Source organism: Apodemus sylvaticus, chromosome 6, assembly GCF_947179515.1.
Source record: "Apodemus sylvaticus chromosome 6, mApoSyl1.1, whole genome shotgun sequence".
In the NCBI taxonomy this organism is placed as follows: Eukaryota; Metazoa; Chordata; class Mammalia; order Rodentia; family Muridae; genus Apodemus; species Apodemus sylvaticus.
Genome location: NC_067477.1, coordinates 67717888 through 67730632, shown reverse-complemented (window position 1 = coordinate 67730632; position 12745 = coordinate 67717888). Strand labels below are relative to the sequence as shown.

The 12745-nt window shown below is 40.9% G+C and overlaps 3 protein-coding genes across 6 annotated transcripts in view; 2 read left to right on the top strand and 1 right to left on the bottom strand.

Moving 5' to 3' along the window:
* The window catches only part of LOC127687324 (signal recognition particle 54 kDa protein-like), a 38525-nt gene extending 32404 nt beyond the window's left edge, over positions 1 to 6121 (top strand). For both annotated transcript variants that reach the window (XM_052185840.1, XM_052185841.1), the window contains exons 14-16: positions 3046 to 3216; positions 3478 to 3573; positions 5643 to 6121. In XM_052185840.1, the coding sequence (XP_052041800.1) occupies positions 3046 to 3216; positions 3478 to 3573; positions 5643 to 5734 (359 nt within the window). In that variant the 3' untranslated portion in view covers positions 5735 to 6121. The remainder of the gene's footprint in view (positions 1 to 3045; positions 3217 to 3477; positions 3574 to 5642) is intronic.
* LOC127687323 (signal recognition particle 54 kDa protein) overlaps positions 1 to 12745 on the top strand; it is a 157032-nt gene that overhangs the window by 32404 nt on the left and 111883 nt on the right. The gene's annotated exons all lie outside the window — the stretch shown is intronic.
* The window catches only part of LOC127687331 (diablo IAP-binding mitochondrial protein-like), a 99726-nt gene that overhangs the window by 68754 nt on the left and 18227 nt on the right, over positions 1 to 12745 (bottom strand). The gene's annotated exons all lie outside the window — the stretch shown is intronic.

The window sequence follows — 12745 nt, the reverse complement described above, 5'->3', positions numbered from 1 at the left end:
ATGGAGGGAACTTAGACCAAAAGATTACTTTAGATAGATGTAGAATAACCTGTCTGCTCTGACTTAAGGGGCTGTGATCACTGGACTGATTCATCATGAGAGAAATATGAAGTCTAACACCTCTTTAAATGAGTTGTGAAGAAAGAGTTGTATGTTTTCATTATGTAGATACGAATAAATGGGGGAAATTAGTCAATTTTGAGAGACTCCTGGGCTTTAAAGAATTAAATGTTGGCTAGGTATAGTGATGCACTCCTTTAATCCAGGCATTTGAGAGGCAGAGGAGGCAGGTCTATTTGAGGCCCACCTGACCTACATAGCAAGTTCTAGACTAGTCAGAGATACAAAATGAGGTCCTGTCTCAAAAGTAATCCGGGACTAGAGGGTGACTTGGCTGATTAGGGTATGGCTGCTCTTTTCTCGGTCCTGTGTTCAGTTCCCAGCACCCACCTGGTGGCTAACACCCATCTTTGACTGTCCCAAAAGTCATGGGACCCAATACCTGCTTCTGATATGCAAATGTACATGCAGACAAAGCACCCATATACATAAATACATCTTTTTTTAAAAGCCATTCATAAATATATAAACAAACCCTGGTCTTCTGGAAAATGAGCTAGTCCTTTTAATCATGGAGCTACTCCCCCACCCCGATATTGCAACAGGTTTCTCTGTGTATTTCTAGCTGTTCTAGAAACTGGCTTTGTAGACCAGGCTGGCCTCGAACTCAGGGATTTGCCTGCCTCTGCCTCCTAAATCCTGGGATTAAAGTCATACATACACCCACTGCCCAGCTTCCCACCACCTCCCTGACTCCCAGTTTAGAAACTTACTTAGATACTTATTAGCATGAGGCAGAGGGGTTGATATACATGTGTGGGGGTTCGAGGACATCTGTTTGAAGTTGGTTCTCACCTCCCATGTGAATTTCAGAGCTTGGCAACAAACACCTCTATCTGCTGAGCCATCTGGATTGCTTATTAAGGGATGCTAGGGATGGTATAAAGAGAATATTGGAATAGAGATATCATAACAGGTTTATAATCCGGTCACCCAAGAGGCCAACCTGACATATAATGAAAACGGAACTGAGAAGTATTTTCTGTTATGTCTGCATTTTGGCTTTGTTTATTTTGCTTTGTTTTGTTTGAGGTTTTTTGTTTGTTTGTTTGTTCGTTTCTGAGACAATCACACTATAGAATTTTTCTTTCTCCCACTCCTTTTTGTCTTTTTTGAGACAAGGTTTACTGTGTAGCCCTTGCTGGCCTGGAACTTGCAATCCTTTTGCCTCAACTTCCTGAATGCATGTGCTATCTACAGTGTATAGCTCAAAGTAGATAGCTTAACTGAAGTCCACCTCATTTCTTCCATTGTACATTAAGTAAGGGCAGAACACCTTATATTCCAAGTGATCAAAAAACTGAAGGGGACTCTCAAGTATACTACAAAAGGATTTGAATATTACTAGATATAACTTCTCCATTATAGGAAATCTAAGAATTTCTCCATTAATTGTACATAGAATCTCTGTCTTCCACTTGCTTATGAGGTCTAAATGTGTGAAGTAGAAGTTAGCAGTTATTTAGGGTAGGATGACAGTAAGTGCCTCTGTTCTGATTTTGTACTATGTTATGTTCTTGTGATATGTGAAGGACATAGAAAGAATAGACATGTAAAATACAGGGTGACAGGTGTAGAGTTTCAGAAGTCGTCAGAGGTTTTTCCTTTTAAAGGTCAGGTCTTACTATGTAGTCCTATCTGGCCTGGATGTTGCTGTATAGTCCAAACTTGCTTCAAACTTACAGTGATCCTCCTGCCTCATGAATTCTGGGATTAAAGATTTGTGTTACCACACCTGTTGGTTCTCAGAGTGTTCTTTTTAAATTGTAGATAAACTATACATATATTTGCTTTGTTCCTTTTATTCTAATGCTATAAATATTTTAAAAATATTTTCTACTTTTAAAATTTTAACATAAAAGCAAACATGACAAATACTAACATTTATTAATTCTGTTTTGTGGTTTGACCATTTATATGTATGTTGTTCTGTTTACATATTATAATGTATAGAGAAATGAAATTTTATCTCTGTAAAATGAAATGAGCTGGGGAGATGGCTCATGGAGTCAGACTATTTACTATGAAGAGGACTGAATTTCAAGCCGGGTGGTGGTGGCACAGGCCTTTAATCCCAGCACTTAGGAGGCAGAGGCAGGTGGATTTCTGAGTTCAAGGCCAGCTTGGTCTACAGAGTGAGTTCTAGGGCTACACAGAGAAACTCTGTCTCGAAAAACCAAAAGAATAAAGAAAAAAAATTCAAATCTCCAGATTCCATGTACAGAAACTAGGCATGATTGTATTCCTTTAACTCTTCTGCTGAGTTATGGAGACAGGCGGCAGATCTTGGGAGCTTGCTGGCTGGTCAGCCTACCCAAAACACCAAGCATCATGGTTACTGAAAGATCCTGTGTCAACAGATAAATTTGGAGCGTGCACATCTGTACACACCTGTACACACATTCTCTCTCTCTCTCTCTCTCTCTCCTCTCTCTCTCTCTCTCTCTCTCCCTCTCCCTCTCTCTCTCTCTCTCTCTCTCTCACACACACACACACACCCTGCACCTGTAGCTGAGGGTGATATAGCTCAGTGGGTAGAGTGCTTGCCTAGCACACAGGAATCTGTTAGAACCCAGTAAACGGTCTAGTATCAAACACCTGTTGTCCCAGCCATCAAGAAATGGAAGCAGGAGGATCAGAAGTTCAGGTAATCCTCAACTGCATAAAGATTTTGAGTCTAGTTAGGGATATATAAGACCCTGTATCTAAAACATAAATTAAAAAGGCATCTGTAAAAGCCTCTGAAGTTTTATATTGCCCATTTGAAATTCCTTTGTGAGTCAGTTCTTCCTTGTTCAATACAAAGTTTTGTCTCAAGTTTGGCTTTATTCCTATTTTCTAACAAATGCACTTCCATTTTTAGGATAAAGGCAGAGTGCTTAGCTGCTAATTTTATATATTGAAATTGTTTGTCTTTGTGTGCAGAACTGGACAGTACAGATGGTGCCAAGGTTTTTAGTAAGCAACCAGGCAGAATCCAAAGAGTTGCCCGGGGATCAGGTGTGTCAACAAGAGGTGTTCAAGAACTTCTGACCCAGTATACCAAGTTTGCACAGATGGTCAAAAAGATGGGAGGTATCAAAGGACTTTTCAAAGGTGAGCGGGGAAACAGTGTATCACCTAAGAGAACAAAGTTCCAAACAAAATATTGAAGCCAGGAGTCTCATAGTGGAAAAGTTACTGCTTAATTTCCTGTTGTAACTAACTGCTAATGCAGTTACAACAATGAAAAGCCCTTCAAATGATTCATTATAGAGAATTTCTTGTGGTTTTCTTAAAAAAAAAATGTAATTGAGAAAAAGATTAGTAAACTTCATGATACCACACCATATACTAATTAATGTCTTGTTTTATCAGGCGGTGACATGTCTAAGAATGTGAGTCAGTCACAGATGGCAAAATTAAATCAACAAATGGCCAAAATGATGGACCCACAAGTTCTTCATCACATGGGTAAATATAAAATTCTTGGTCGGTTGTAGTACAGTAAAATATACAAGGGTTGTAGTTTAATGGTAAGCCTTCTGTAGTGAGATATAAAAACCTGTTTAAAGAAAAGTGCTTGAAGGGAGATGACCATCTGAGTCCCAGCTGACTATTTAATCATTCTAGATAAAGAGAAGGTTTTGGAACAGTATGAAAAACGTGTGTGTGTGTGTGTGTGTGTGTGTGTGTGTGTGTGTGTCTGTGTGTGTGTCTGTGTGTGTGTCTGTGTGTTTGTCTGTGTCTGTATCTGTCTGTGTCTGTCTGTGTCTGGTGTATATGGTGTGAGCATGTATGTTCATGCTACATTGTTCTTGTGGAAATCAAAGAACAGTCTTCTACCCTGTGGAAGAAGTGTCTCTGGTTTTTGCTGCTGCACTGTGTAGCAAAACTCCAAGCTGTCTTACTGTGTCATCTGATAGTTTCCCTGTGGTGGTCCTCCCAGCTTTCCTACCTCACCCTGTCCCACAAGCCTTTATCTTGCTGAATGTTGAGATTGCAGATGCATACTGCTACATACACCTTTTCCCATGGGTTCTGGGAGTTCAGTGTGGGTCACTAGGCTCGAGTCACTTGTACTCACTGAGTCTCCTCTGTAGTTTATAAATAAGCTGAGGTTTTAGTTTGTCCTCTGCTGCCCTCTGTATGGTGTGTCCTGTGTATGTGTGGTCTGTGCATGTGTCTGCTAGTTAAGTACATATGGAGACCCAACATTGGCATCAGGGGTCTCTCCCTGTTGTTCTCTTCTTTAAAGATAGTGTTTCTGACCAAACTGATTTGGCGCTTGCTGCTCAGCTGGACTCCTGACCGGCCACGAAACTCCAAGGATCCGCACAACTCTGTTCTCCTCCCATCTCCTGGGGTTGGGATTAGAGGCGTTGGCCACCATTGCCAGCTTTCATGCAGGGCTGGATGTCCAGATGCAGGTCCTCATTCTGTGCAGCAGCAGTCAAGCACTCTATCTAAGCAGCTGTCTGTTGACAAGACCGTTTTTTCCCCTAGTTTTTAAAAATTATTTTACATTATTTAATTACCCAGGGATTTGAGAGATGGTCTCACTGTGTAGCCCTGAGTGCCCTCCCTGGAAGTTGGTATGAAGACCAGCTTGATCCAGCCTTTGCCTCCCAAATGCTGGAATTAAAGGTTCTGCCACTGTATCCGGCCCATCAGCTGTGATTTCGGGACAAGCTATTTCATCATCTTTGATGATTTTTTTTTTTTTTTTTTTTTTTTTGCTTTGAAATGGGATGTCAGATAGTCCAGGCCAGCTGGACATGGTTATGTATCTGAGTGTGATCTGGAGTCTCTGACTTCCCATCTCTATCTCCCAAGCTCTGATCACAGGTCTAGAGTGCTAGGGATTGAACCCAGAGCCTCGTGCATCTTGGGCATGCACTGGGCAGACACTTTACCAGCTGGGCTCCATCACAACACTAGCCGTCTTTCCTTAATGCTTCTTCCACTGAACTTTCCCTCATTTTAGATTTGGGTGTCTTTTTGAACTCTTTAATTCCATTTTTACTGTGTAATCTTTGTAAAGTCCTTAAAACTTTCTAAACTTCCCTTTTGGAGAGTTTGTCGGTAATATTCATCAGGAGATTGTGACAAGTGAATGATCTAATTACTATATGTGGAATAGTTCACATAGTAAGTGCTTAGCAAATGGTCAGTTCTTTTTTTCTGTAAGTGCTTTGAAACACAGCCCCTACCCTCACTGGCCAGTTTTTATAAAACTAATTCTAGTTACAAGAAGACTTGGTAACTAGAAAAAATGTTCTGTTTGGACTTCTTGATTATAGACAGGAACTATTCCAAGATCTTTTTATGGTTTTCTTTATTTCTTATGGTGACTTCATGAAGCACATTTTTCATATTCTTAGACAAAAATAAAGCGAATAATACACATTTTAATTTTGTATATTCTTAAAAGCTACTGACTTAATTGCTAAGTACTTTAGACGTTAAAGTACTTAGGCAAAAGTTGTAACCGGTTCAGAGAGTGCCTGGTCATGACCTGTTTTCCTCCCATCTCCCTCTAGGTGGCATGGCTGGCCTTCAGTCAATGATGAGGCAGTTTCAGCAGGGTGCTGCTGGGAATATGAAAGGCATGATGGGATTCAATAACATGTAAAGAAGCCCCGTACTAAGAACGGACATGATTGATGACGTTATCTGCTGAGACCTCACAGTTTCTCTCTCATTTGGAAACAGGAAAGAAGAACGTTCTTGCCTGTCTTGCCTTCATTCTTTTGTCTGACCTTTTCCTTGTCTTCCTTCCTTTCTGATGTTTGGGAGGAGTGCCTGGTTTTTGTGGAAGTCATCATTTCTGCTTTAAATCTATTAGTTTTCAACGTCATAACACTTCTTAAGTTAAACAAATCATGATGTAAAAATTTAGTACTTAAAGGTTTTTAATTGTCTCAAAGGCCAAGCATTACATTTATAAACAGTTGCGATCAGTAAATTACATGATATTGAAGAAAAGTGCTACAAAATAAACTTCAAGTGATAAGTTAAAGGGTTCGTTAACTTTCTTTGTGGTTTGAAGTGGTCAGTGTACCACCCAGAACATAGACAAAAAGCCAGCCGGTTAAAGGGATATACGGTAGAATAATATAATCATGAGTATTAGAAAATGTTATTTATTTTAGAATAAAATAACTTTATTCCAGGAAACTTTAGCTTTGCCATTTAAAATTGAAATCAAGAGTTTGGTTACAGTTCATAATGTATGATGTTTTGTATCAAACTTAAATTTTTTACATGTTTTGGAGTCTTGTGGTCCTTGATTGTTTTTAAAGCCATTTTTATGTTTCTTACATAATACTATTGAGAATGATATGTTTTGATAATAGATAATACATAAATTTGCTTTATGGAAGAAAGTAATATTAAATTATTAGGCTACAGTATTACATATTAAAAATAATAAGGCCATGGCAACGTTGGTTAGGTTTTTGATAACTATTGCTGCATATATCTGTCCTGGGATCTCGGATGAGTGAGCTTCAGTTCCAGTGAAGGAATGGATGTGTTAGCACTTGCACCATAGCACATGTGGAGGTCAGAGAACAACCATTGTTATTTCTTTTGGTTTGTTTTTTTTTTTTTTTTCTCTTTTTTTTCTTTCTTTGAAATGTGGTCTTACTATAAGTCTCGTTATTCTTGGAACTCACTATGTAGACCAGGCTGGCCTCAGACTCACAGAGCTCTGCCTTCCTCTGCCTCTTGAGTGCTGGGATTAAAAGCACAAGGGACCATGCTGAGTTTCAGAGGACAACTTGCAGAAGTCAGTTCTCGTGTCACCATGTGGGCCCAGGCTTAGACTCAGCTCGGTCACACTTGGCACCAAGTGCCTTTACCCATACAGCCAGGCCATTGGCCACAGTTCGGAAGGAAGCACGGAGGGAGGGAGGGAGGGAAGGAGGGACGGAGGGAGGGAGGGAGGAAGGAAGGAAGGAAGGAAGGAAGGAAGGAAGGAAGGAAGGAAGGAAGGAAAAAAAAAGAAAGAAATCTGTATTAGTGGTTTTGAGTGCATTCTCCTACATGCTAAAGTACATTGTTGAAGTCAAGACAACCTCAGGTGCTAGTCCTTGCCTTCTGCATTTTTTAAACAGGGTCTCTTGTTCATGCTCCAGATGTCCAGGCTACCTGACCTTCAAGTTTATGGGATCCTCTTGTTTTTGCCTCCCACCTTGCTGTAAAAATACTGAGATTACATTGCTACCATGTCTACCTTTTATTGGTTTTGGGAGAAAGGCTCAGGCTGGGCTGTAACTCATGAAAAATCTCCTGCTTCAGCCTCCTAAATGCAAGAATTACAGTAAATTTACCATTCTTAGAAGAATATTCTCATAAAGAATGCATTTCAGCTGGTCATGGTAGCACTTAGCAAATTCCACTATTTAAGTGGAGGCTGAGATAGAAGATCATGAGTTGGAGGCCAGCCTAAGTTATGTAGACCCTCTCTCAAAAACCAAAAATGTAACAAAAAATGCATCAGATTTTGTGGTTTGCTAAGGGACAGATGTTTTACTACTGTTGTTTAGTAGAGAACTAGGATTTTCCTAGTGGGCGTTGTATGTATCCATGGAAAAATTACATATTTTATGTTCTGGAAAAGTATAGCATAGCAACGTATAGCTATAGAAATGTGAAACTAGAGAAAATGGCAATTAAACTGTGCACACTACTTTTTCACGGTTATGTGTGTTAGTAATTTCTGTTTTCTGGATGTTTTGTTCTGACTAAATAAAGGTAAATAGGATGAACCTTTGGACATAGCATCCTGAATGCCTTTTTCATGGGTTTTGATGTTTTTATATCTGATTTGAACTTTATTTTTCAGAAACTAAACAGTGACAAAAAGACAAAGATCATGATGCCCTAGTTTATTGTATTACTAGGAGTTCTCTAGAGTCACAGATCTGTGGACTGACTCAGTAGTGGGTCAGTCCCACAAGGCTGGATGGCTCTGCTCACACACACACACACACACACACACACGAAGGACAGGCAGGCAAGGAGCAGAGCTTCCCACTGTGTCCTTGTCTAGACTTCTAGCAGAAGCTATGGTCCATTTTAAAGGTATGTCTTTCTGCCTTCAAATTAGGAATAAAGGTGTGTGTCTTTCCTCCTCAAGATCTGAATCAAAGTCCTGTGTCTTTCTCTCTCAAAGATCTGTACTAGAAGTAGATTCACCTGGCTCAAGCCAGTCAGAAAACCTCTCAGGTGTGTGCCCTCTGTTTCTGGATTGTAGTTCATTCCAGATATGGCCAAGTTGACAACCAGAAATAGCCATCACCAGCTTCCAATTTTCATCCTTGTTTGTGAACTTGAGCTGATTACCCTTTATTTTTTACCACTTTAAATCTTGTTTCTTAGCTTTTAAAGGTCTGGCAATTTTTCCAACCTGAGACATTGGATACATCAAATATTGTATAGCACTGAATGGTTAAATTTTATTATGAAGTTGCTTAAACATATGCAAACATAAAACAGCCTAGCTGCCTTAAACAAGTGCTTACCTAGTTATGAAACAAAAACAAAATTAGGAATTAAATAGCAACAACTCCAAAGCATCAAGGGTGGATAACTAATTTTTAAATTTTATTTTAGATTATAATATAACATCATTTCCCCCTTTCCTTCCCTCATATTCTTCCTCCCATATACTTTCCCCCTTATTCTCTTAGATTCATGGCCTCTCTTTAATTGTAACATATGTATGTGTGGAGGTGGGTGGATGTGTGTTCCTCTGCTCAGTTACATTGTGCCAGCCCAGGCTCAGTGAGTGCTGACTATATACTACGGATAACCAGTTGATTTGCTTTTCTCTGGGGAAGACTGTCTCCCACTCAACACTCCTTAGTTGCCTGTTGTGTTTTTGTGGAAGGTTAAGAGGCCTCAAGGACTGTCCTTTGTCCGTATTGGCGAATCTGTTGGTGGTGTCCTTGTTCTGGTCACTTTTAGGCAGCCATGTTGGTGAGATTTTATGTGTATAGCTCTGACATTTCTAGAAGACAAAGTCGTAAAGCCAACTCCCTGATCCTCTGGTTCGTTCTAGAGTCTTCCCACCCACTCTTGAAATACTTCATGAGCCTTGGGTGGTGGAATGTTGTGTAGAAGTATCCATCAGGACTGGAAGCCACAACTCTCTATTTTAATTGATTGTTGTTTCTGTAGTGGTCTCTATCTGCTGCAAGGAGAAGTTTCTTTGTTGAGGGGTGCGGAGTCTATCTCTAGGTACAAGGACACCTATTTAGAATTTGGTTAGTTATGCAGGTTTAGTAAAATGTCAGTTGTAGATTTTCCTCCAAGATCCCACTTCACTAACTCCTGGGTAAGTTGGCTAGGATTGTAGTATCAAGCATAATTTCCAGCCCAATTAGAGAACTGTTGGCTACCCCCAAGGTCTGTGTGCCACATCCATGTTCCCTGTATGGTGGAGCAAAGGCAGGAACAGCTGAGAGTTCACATCTTGATCTGCTAGGAGGAGGCAGCAAGAGTGACACAGTGGGGATGGGAAGAGGCTGCTCCTGGATTCATCTCTAACAACACCATGCCTCCTATAGTTCCAAACAGTCCCACCAACTGGGACAATCGTTCAAGAACATGAGCCTATGGGGACATTGACATTAAAACCATCATTGAACCAAATGCAGGTAGGTCTTCTGGAAAAGCAGCAAGTGCCCTTAACCACCATTCTTCAGTCCCCAAATTCATTTTCTTTAAATTTTGCTTTAAGTTTCAATTATAATGTTTTGAACATTTTAGTATTTAATCAAATGTTATCTTTTTTTATTTTTATTTTTATTTTTATTTTATTTATTTATTTATTTATTTATTTATTTTGGTTTATTGGATTTGGTTCCCCCCCTCACCCAGACAGGGTTTCTCTATGTAGCCCTGGCTGTCCTGGAACTCACTCTGTAGACCAGGCTAGCCTCGAACTCAGAAATCCACCTGCCTCTGCCTCCCAGAGTGCTGGTATTACAGGTGTGCGCCACCACCGCCCAGCAAATGTCATCTTAATATCCTTTGCTTTGGTACTGAAAGTTACTGGTATGACTGACATCTCAGTTGCTAAGAGATTAGCTTAAACTTTAGCTCGAGATGAGTTGTCTAGCCTACGGCATATTATTGTAGTAATTAGGTGATATCTTAGTAAGGGTCTTGCTGCTATGAACAGACATCATGACCAAGGCAACTCCTATAAGGACAACATTTAATTGAGGCTGGCTTACAGGTTCATAGATTCAGTCCATTATCATCAAAGAGGGAGCATGGCAACGTCCAGGCAGGCACAGTGTGGGAGGAGCTGAGAGTTCTACATCTTCATCTGAAGGCTGCTAGTATGAGGGTCTTAAAACCCACATCCACAGTGACACACCTACTCCAACAGGACCACACCTTCTAATAGTGCCACTCCCTGGGCCAAGCATATACGAACCATCACAGGTGATGTATGCTGAATGTTCTATGCTAGTTTTCTCCCAACATTTTGCAAGGAGGAGAGAGATTTATCTATGCTTATTGTTGAGTACTTTGCTCATCTATGGTCTTAGGCTAACTGCCTGTACTGACTCAGTTTGCATCAGGATATTGATCGCCAGGTAATTTTATGCCTTTAAAGTGAAACTGTACCTTTGTTAGTATAATTATTAATACTTTATTAATGGGAGCCTATCATCTAAGTTGTTTTTGTTTTCTTTTAGGGTTTTTGTTTGTTTTTTGTTGAGTTTTTTATTTTTATTTGTGTGTGTGTGTGTGTGTGTGTGTGTTTGTTTTTGGAGAAGGTTTCTCTGAGTAACAGCCCAGACCAGAGATCTTCCTGCTTCTGCCTCCCGAGTGCTGGAATTAAAGGTGTGCAGCACTGGCTGGCTGGTATGTGTTTCTTATATTTTACAACTCTCGTTTTCTCCAATTGAACATACATATCTTTTAGCTTCACTTTGCTTACAGGATTTTTATTAGCCTAAAACTGTATTCATCAATAGTGGTTAGATCATAAATGTTTAAAAAAAAAAAACAGGTAAGAAATTGCATATAGTAGCTGCTCTTTGGGGATAATTAAGATATGCCTGGGGGCTGGAGAGATGGCTCAGTGGTTTAGAACACCAAATGTTCTTCCAAAGGTCCTGAGTTCAAATCCCAAGAAACCACACGGTGGCTCACAACTATCCGTAATGAGATCTGATACCTTCTTCTGAAGTGTCTGAAGACAGTGTATTCACATATAATAAATAAATAAATATTAAAAAAAAAAGATATGCCTGGCATTAAGAAGTGCCCAAAGCACCCAAGATTCAGCTGTCCTGTAACACAGACGCCAGTGTAGGGCTCTGAAGAAACAAAGCACTAAGAAAACAAGCTACAGAGGCTGGAGAGATGGCTCAGCTGGTTAGAGCACGACTGCTCTCCCGAAGATCCTTAGTTCAAATCCCAGCATCCACATGGTGGCTCACAACCATCCCTAAGGAGATCTGATGCCCTCTTCTGGTGTCTGAAGACAGCTACAGTGTACTTACATATAAATTTTAGATGGGTGGCGATGGTGGTGGCATCGGCGGCAGCGGTGGCAGTGGTCGTAGCAGCGGAGGTGGCAGCAGCGCACACCTGTAATCTCAGCACTTGGGAGGCAGAGGCAGGCGGATTTCTGAGTTCGAGGCCAGCCTGAACTACAGAGTGAGTTCCAGGACAGCCAGGGCTACACAGAGAAATCCTGTCTCGGAAAAACAAACAAACAAACAAACAAACAAATCTTGAAAGTTACAGACTATGCTAAACTTATAGCCCAGAGAATGAAGGAAAGAAAAGCTCTAGGAACAGATTGCCAAGAGATATAAGCTGACCTCGATGAGATTGTGTGTCTGATCCAATCAAATCAAGAGTTACAAAGTTATCAGACCTGGGTGGGCTCAGCAGTTAACATAACCAGTGTTCTTTTAGAGGACAGGGTTCAATTCCAACACCCCCATAGCAGTTTTTCACCATCTGTAATTCTTCATTTTAGGGGACCCAACACCTTTTGCCCACCACAGGGACTGCATACACCTGGTACACAGAAGTACTTGCAGGCAAGACATCTATACACAGTATTGACATTTCTGACACATTTGGGTTTTTGGTTTGTTTTGGTTTGGGTTTTTTTTTTTTTTGGTGGTTGTTTGTTTGTTTGTTTTTGTTTTTGTTTTGTTCTTTGTTTTTTTGAGACAGGGTTTCTCTGTATAGCCCTGGCTATCCTGGAACTCACTCTGTAGTCCAGGCTGGCCTCCAACTCAGGAATCCGCCTGCCTCTGCCTCCCAGAGTGCTAGGATTACAGGGGTACACCACCACCGTCAGAGGTGTGGCAGAGATGGCTGCTCCTGTCAGAATGGAGGCATGGCAGCATCTAGGCCTGAAGCCTTCACAGGAGCTGTCCAGGACAGTTTTCCTGCCTCAGCCTACTGCTGTCATGAGGATCTGTCCAGGGTGGTGACACCATACCTGCCTCAGCCTCAGCCTACAGGAGCTGTCCACAGTGGCAGCAGCTCCTCTCCAGCTTCCCCCAGCAGCCACAGAGATGGTGTCTGAGCAAAGGCGGGCTTCAGCCGGGAAGGACTTCCCACCCTGACTGTGGGCCTGATGCAGGTTAAGGGG